Genomic DNA, 7269 nt, shown 5'->3' on the forward strand with positions numbered 1-7269 from the left:
TCACCCCTGAGTCTATCGCTGACTCTGCTGGTGATCCATCACATTTTGGAAACTGTTAAGGCGCTAAAGCGTGGAAATTCCTCCCTTCCTACCCAAGCAAGATTATACTGAACTTTGACTTCAGTAGTTGAAAAAAATGAGATGCTTTTAATCAACATTTTTATGGTCCGCGCGGTTTTTTGTTTGAATCGAATCTTGGTTTAATAACCCAAGTGGCCTGCTGGAGTCATTTTGCAGGGCTCTGGCAGTGCTCCTCCTTGCACAAAGGCGGATGTAGCGGTTCCTGCTGCTGGGTTGTTGCCCTCCTGACTGCCTCCTCCACGTCACCTTGATGTACTGGCCTTCCCTGGTAGCGCCTCATGCTCTGGGACACTACGCTGGACAGACCACAGCAAAACCTTCTTGCCACAAGCTTCGCATTGATGTGGCCATCCTGGATGAGCTGCACTACCTGAGCCACCTTGTTGGTTGTAGACTTCCGTCTCATGCTACCTCGAGATGAAAGTACCGCCAGCATTCAAAACGTGACCAGAAAACATCACCAGAAGCATAGGAACATGAGAAGTGTCTGTGGTCACCACCCTGCAGAACCACTCCTTTATTGGGGTTGTTCTTCAATGCCTATAATTTCACCTTTGTTTCTATTCCATTTGCACAACAGCTGTGAAATGTATGTCAATCAAGTGTTGCTTCCTAAAGTGGACAGTTTCATTTCACAGAAGTGTGATACTTGGAGTACATTGTGTTGTTTTAAGTGTTCCCTTTATTTTTTTGAGCCAGTGTATATAAATATTATATATATATAAATAAATGTATTTCTAAATCGTACTGGATTCCAAGTATACGCAAATCAACCAATCAGATTCCACAGACCAACACCATGCTTATCCCAGTAATACCATTTGACTATATATCCTTTTGCAGTACTTCTATATATACTCGAATCATAACGAGTCTTACCTATACATCTAAGTGATCCGTTTTCTACAGAGAAAAATAAATACTTTACCTAAGAGTATAATCTATTTTCCCATTTATATGCATGATTCTCTTGCGATTTCATAGAATGGACAAACATATAAAAAGGTCAAACATACACCAACACCCAACCCTCCACCCCCCCAACCCACACACCCCCACAACCGCACCCAACCCCCCACCCTCCCCCATCTCGCCCCACCCAACCCAAACCCCACCCCACACCCCCCCCACCGCCCCCCTCCCGCCCACCCCCCCCCCACCACTCACCCCGCCCCAAACCCGCACCCACGCCACCCTCCCCCACCCACCCAATCCCCCAGGACCACCTTTCAACAATCCCCTCCGCGCGGAAAGAGCACTTAACCTTAAATGTTTAATACACTCAAGCTATTATCAGGCATAAACCCGATCATAAGCATGAAGACATTACCTAAGCATATAGGGCACTGCATCCTGAGCAGTAGCTAGTAGGCATCAAAAGACTTGGGAGATATAATCCACTCGCTCCAGCCAATGTCTGCGAAGTCCACCTTCAGGTAGCGACGAGCACAGTTCCGTGGTTCGTTCCACTGCTTCTTACGAGCCTTCTTTATCGTCTGCTCGTCAAACTGCAGCAGGGGCATCTTACCGCCGTGCCTCTGGCTCTTACCACGCGTCTTTTTCCTCGGCCGACGGACCGGCTTGTTCTCCAGCGGTTCGTAGGGGCTATTCTCGTCCCAGCCCGTCGTCTCATACGGGTACTCCGGCCCCGGTAACTCGTTGTTCTGGAGCGGGAGGAGGACGCTAGTCGAGCGCCGGCGTCTGTGAGGAGGCGTCTGTTGTTGAGCGGCGGTGCTATTCTGAGCGTGCAGCCCCAGTTTATGGAAGCCGGAGGCGAATGCCCCTTCTTCCGTGGTCATCGTGGTTTGATGCCTCTGATGACTCTGTAGTGTCGACACCACGCTCTCAGGTTCGGAGATGGTCGAGTCGTTGGCGTAGACCAGGATGTAAGGAAAGCGGTCTGAGAGGAGCTTCTCCCAGGGCCTGGGTCCAGGCTGGGATGCCACGTCTATCCCGATCAGCAGCTCATCATGATGCTTGGCCTGGTTCACCACCTGGGTGACATCCTTCCACTGCCAAGAGATGAAGTCCCTGTATAGTGTAGACACGTTGATCACAAAGTGGCCCAGAGTCCTGATATGGTTATCCACTGAGGCGAAGCTCCACACACCCATCTGGACATGACTGTGTCTACTGGGGCCGTGGCGGGACAGGGATGGGGACAGAGCTCCACAGCTCTTGGGCTTGGGCCTGGCGGTGCTGTTGCAGCCCGGGTGCTGGGTGCTGTTCTGGAGGTCTCCTATGTAGTAGTGGAGCATGGCCGACAGGACGGCCTCTGACTTGGTGAGAGAGGTCAGGTTGAAGATCTGGAACTGCTGGTTGTTGATGGTGCCTGGGAGAGGAACAGGAAGCGGCAGTCAGAATAGAGAGTATAGTCCAGACAGGTCCACATATCCATAGAATTACATGACTTATAGCATCTCTACGTGCATATCGTTCAACTTAGTTTCAAATCTGGAGCTGAACAGTAAAAGGCATTTAGATATTAGGCTATATAAGCCAGGTCCGAAAACCCTATCACTCATTGCAGTGGTGTATCGAGGTGTCTACCAGCCATTTCCCCTTCCCAGGATTACATTTCAAATAAGATAGCAGCTTACACAAGACATATCTCACATTGGTTATCCATCTAGATGTCATGTGATACAGTCTACTCAATGGGGAGAGAATGAACGGCAACAACACCAGGACACAGTGTCCTTCACTCCTGTTTGCCAAGCACTGCAGTCACGCAACAGTGTGAGAAGTAACTCATATTTTGTAGCAAAATGTCCTGGGGTGACAGTTACCAGCAAGGCCACGCAATGCAACGCATACAATCAACAGTGCACCAACAGTGCACACTGCTTTAGACAGTGATCAGATTCATTAACTGAAACTGATGAATCATTTTTTTTTTTTTTTGAAACTAACAGTGAAATCTAACTCCGACCCATCCTCTCTGGCTTCAAAACCAAACTCTCGCAGTAGTTCTGCTGCTAAGTGAGCTACAACTGTGTAGACCCGTAGAACAAGGAAGTACCCAGGAGCCCATCATTGCTCGGTCTAGCCTACCCATCCTGCATTATCAAGTCATGTCAGTAGGAGGCAGTATTATCTCATGTATGAGTGCTAAAACCTGACTGGGGTTCTACCATAGAGAATGGTAGAGGACTCTAGTGCCTAAAATCCTCTTTTAGCAAAAGAGCAGCACCATTGAGGACTTTCACAATTTTGAAGTAGTCAACCGGCTGGGACTTCCTATGGTTGAAGGAAGGATCACATACTTCATTCCAGGTCATCAGGAGGGATCAGCCAATGAATTATACTGGTGAGCAAACATTCCATAACTGCAGGTGGCAGTAAATCACCAACCTTGGCTTTAGGCCTGTTCAAACAACACCCCTCTAGGTGGCGGTACGTCACCAACCTTGGCTTCAACGCTGTTCAAGACAACACCGCCTCGTAGGTGGCAGCTTACGGATCACCAAACCTTGGCTTCATACGCCTGTTCAAACTACACCTCGTAGATGGCAAGTACGTTCACCAACCTTTGGCTTAGCGCTGTTCAAACAAGCACCCTCTAGGTGGCAGTACGTCACCCAACCTTGGCTTTAGGCCTGTTCAACAACACCCCTCTAGGTTGGCAGTACGTTCACCAACCTTGGCTTTTAGGCCTGTTTCAAACCAACACCCCTTAGGTGGCAGTACGTCACCAATCCTCTGGCTTTAGGCCTGTTTCACACACAACACCCTCTAGAGTGGCGGTACGTCACCAACCTTGGCTTAGCCTGTTCAAACACACCTCTAGGTGGCAGTACGTCACCAACCTTGGCGTTTAGGGCCTGTTCAAACAACACCCCTCTTAGGTGGCAGTACGTCACCAACCTTGGCTTTAGGCCTGTTCAAACAACACCCCTCTAGGTGGCAGTACGTCACCAACCTTGGCTTTAGGCCTGTTCAAACAACACCCCTCTAGGTGGCGGTACTCACCAAACTTGGCTTCACGCGCTGTTTTCAAACAACACTCTCTAGATGGCAGTACGTCACCAACCTTGGCTTTAGGTCTGTTCAAACAACACCTCTAGGTGGCGTACGGTCACCAAACCTTGGCTTTAGGCCTGTTCAAACAACACCACCTCTAGGTGGCAGTGTCACCAACCTTGGCTTTAGGCCTGTTCAAACAACACCCCTCTAGTGCGTACAGTCACCAACCTTGGCTTCAGCCTGTTCAAACAACACACCCCTCTAGTGGCGTACGTACAACCGAACCTTGCTTAAGGCCTGTGTCAAAGACAACAAGGGGTGCGCGCCGTCTCTTAGATGGCAGTGACGTGCACGCGGTAAGCCTTGGGCTTTAGGCCTGTTCACAACAACACCGCTCTTCGGTGGTGCAGTACGTCATACTCCGATTAAGACCCTTGGATTTATGGCCTGTTCTGAAGGCCACACAACACCGCGGTCTACGTCAGAATTGCAGTGACTAGTGATCGAGGCGCAACCTTGGCTTTAATCGGGCGTTTTCAACCATCCACCCATCTAGGTGGCAGTACATCACCAACCTTGGCTTCAGGCCTGTTCAAACAACACCCCTCTAGGTGGCGATATGCACCCTTTCAGTTTGTTTGCCAACTCATAGAAGTAGTAGAAGAAGAAAATTGACTATCTCAAAATGGAGATGGCCTCATTGGCGCTGCTCATGCTCTCACAGACGCTATAATGGCACAGAGACAATGTTACGTCCTGTAACTATGGGTTCTACATGGCTGTAGGCGTAAATATGATCCTACTGCTGTGGGAAGAGATGGTAGGACTATCATATTAGTGGTTATATACATTGAGTGTACAAAACATTAGGAACACCTGCTCTTTCCATGACATAAATTAAGGAGTACCCTTAATTTACCAGGTAAGTTGACTGAGAACACGTTCTCATTTACAGCAACGACCTGGGGAATAGTTACAAGGGAGAGGAGGGGGGAGGAATGAGCCAATTGTAAGCTAAATTTACCAGGTGAATCCAGGTGAAAGCTATGATCCCTTACTGATGTCACTAAATCCACTTCAATCAGTGTAGATGAAGGGGGAGGAGACGGGTTAAAGAAGGATTTTTAAGCCTTGAGACAATTGATACATGGATTGTGTATGTGTGCCATTCAGAGGGTGGATGGGCAAGACCAAATATTTAAGTGCTTTGAACGGGGTATGGTAGTAGGTGCCAGGCGCACCGGTTTGAGTGTGTCAAGATCTGCAACGCTGCTGGGTTTTTCACCCTCAACAGATTATCAAGTGAATCAAGAATGGCCCACCACCCAAAGGACATCCAGCCAACTTGACACAACTGTGGGAAGCATTGAAGTCAACATGGACCAGCATCCATGTGGAACGGCTTTCGACACCTTGTAGAGTCCATGACCCGACGAAATGAGGCTGTTCTGGGGGCCAAAGGGAGTGCAATGCAATATTAGGAGGGTGTTCCTAATGTTTTGTACACTCAGTGTAGCTACAGCAATAACTAAATAACGGCCTCTTGAATGTAAAATCAGTTATATGTAAGATTTAAACAGGCCACACCAGCCGAGTTTAGTCCATACATTCAAATACATAACCTTCATTAAAAAAAGATTATGCAGATTTAACACACAAAGACGAATTATTTTTACCAGTCGCATTGTCATCTATAAATGTGTAACGGGCTTGAAATCTTGTTCGTCTGAATAATTTCCGTACTAAGCAACAGGTGAAGCAGACGTTGGATAGGTTTTTGGATCAACAGGTGAAGCAGGCTTTGGATAGGTTTTTGGATCAACAGGTGAAGCAGGCTTTGGATAGGTTTTGGATCAACAGGTGCAGCAGGCATTGGATAGGTTTTGGATCAACAGGTGAAGCAGGCATTGGATAGGTTTTGGATCAACAGGTGAAGCAGGCATTGGATAGGTTTTGGATCAACAGGTGAAACAGACGGTGGATAGGTTTTGGATCAACAGGTGAAGCAGGCATTGGATAGGTTTTGGATCAACAGGTGCTTCAACCTAGTCCAAACTATACAACACAGAACAGTTGAATAACTATCAATAAAATCATGAAACTACACTCTTACATGACTGTCTAGAAACCCTATAGCCCATACTATGGTAGTATGAGGGTTGCTTTATGGTGCGTTAAAATACGCAGCCGCTGTATGGATACATCATATACATACCCCAGCGCGCTTTAAAGCTCCGGACCGTATTCCCGTCCTGGAAAGGAAATCCTGCACGGTTGTATTGGTCGTAAAGCATCTGCATGTGTTCCGTCATAGTATCCTGTAAAAGTAGGTCGTGCTCATCCTTCTCTGAGCGGTCTTTGTCCCCCCGGGCCGCACCGGAGTGCCCAGATGTACCTTTAATTTTTAAATCTGTGAAATGATCTTTCAACATCGCGCAATATCCACCGCATAGATAGCTCCATCCGAGCAGCAGCAGTAGCCGCGGACAGATCGCCATGGTCCCAGTGAGAGTAAGCTAGTGATGGACACTTTCAGAAGAACTTGCTGGTGAAAAGTTGTCGCGCAGAATGCGTTTCCCAAGTCGTCTTATGTGTGAAAATGGGTGGCATCAACCTGTTCGAAAACGTATATAATCTCATGAGAAACTCGACACTCGCTGAAAGAAATAAATAAAGACAAGATGGGAATGAAATGAAGAAAGAAATACTCCTATATTTTACAATAGAAAGAAAGAGGAGGTTGTAGCCGACTGAAGAGTATTGCGCTCTGCTCCTGGTTAGTGCGACATGCTCTCTGCGTGTCATGCACCGCTCATCATAAAAGTTACAAGTTGATATCCTATCAAAGTTGTTCCTCTCTCTCTCTCTCTCTCTCTCTCTCTCTCTCTCTCTCTCTCTCTCTCTCTCTCTCTCTCTCTCCTCTCTCTCTCTCTCTCTCTCTCTCTCTCTCTCTCTCTCTTCTCTCTCCTCCTCTCTGCTCTCTCTTCTCTCATCTCTCGATCTCTCTTCATCTCATATCCCTCTCTCTCTCTCTTCTCTTCTCTCTCTCTCTCTCTCTCTCTCTCTCCTCTCTCTCTCTCTCTCTCTCTCTCTCTCTCTCTCTCTCTCTCTCTCTCTCTCTCTCTCTCTCTCTCTCTCTCTCTCTCTCTCTCTCTCTCTCTCTCTCTCTCTCTCTCTCTCTCTCTCTCTCTCTCTCTCTCTCTCTCTCTCTCTCTCTCTCTC

The 7269-nt window shown here is 47.8% G+C and overlaps 1 protein-coding gene across 1 annotated transcript; it reads right to left on the bottom strand.

Annotated features, from left to right (window-relative positions):
- Positions 1-1445: 1445 nt before the first annotated feature.
- LOC112077175 (bone morphogenetic protein 3-like) lies at positions 1446-6838 on the bottom strand. Its single transcript, XM_024143747.2, has 2 exons — positions 6263-6838; positions 1446-2413 (listed from the first exon to the last, which is right to left on the bottom strand). Exons 1-2 carry the CDS (start codon positions 6543-6545, stop codon positions 1446-1448), a joined length of 1251 nt encoding a protein of 416 aa, XP_023999515.1. The 5' UTR covers positions 6546-6838.
- Positions 6839-7269: the final 431 nt, after the last annotated feature.

This window comes from Salvelinus sp. IW2-2015, unplaced genomic scaffold, assembly GCF_002910315.2.
Source record: "Salvelinus sp. IW2-2015 unplaced genomic scaffold, ASM291031v2 Un_scaffold4355, whole genome shotgun sequence".
NCBI classification, from domain to species: domain Eukaryota; kingdom Metazoa; phylum Chordata; class Actinopteri; order Salmoniformes; family Salmonidae; genus Salvelinus; species Salvelinus sp. IW2-2015.

Coding starts and splice junctions, on each gene's coding strand:
- LOC112077175 (XM_024143747.2), bottom strand. CDS start 6,545: ATGGCGATCTGTCCGCGGCTACTGCTGCTGCTCGGATGGAGCTATCTA. Junction 2,414..6,262: donor GAGCTTTAAAGCGCGCTGGG/GTATGTATATGA, acceptor TTCCTCTCCCAG/GCACCATCAACAACCAGCAG.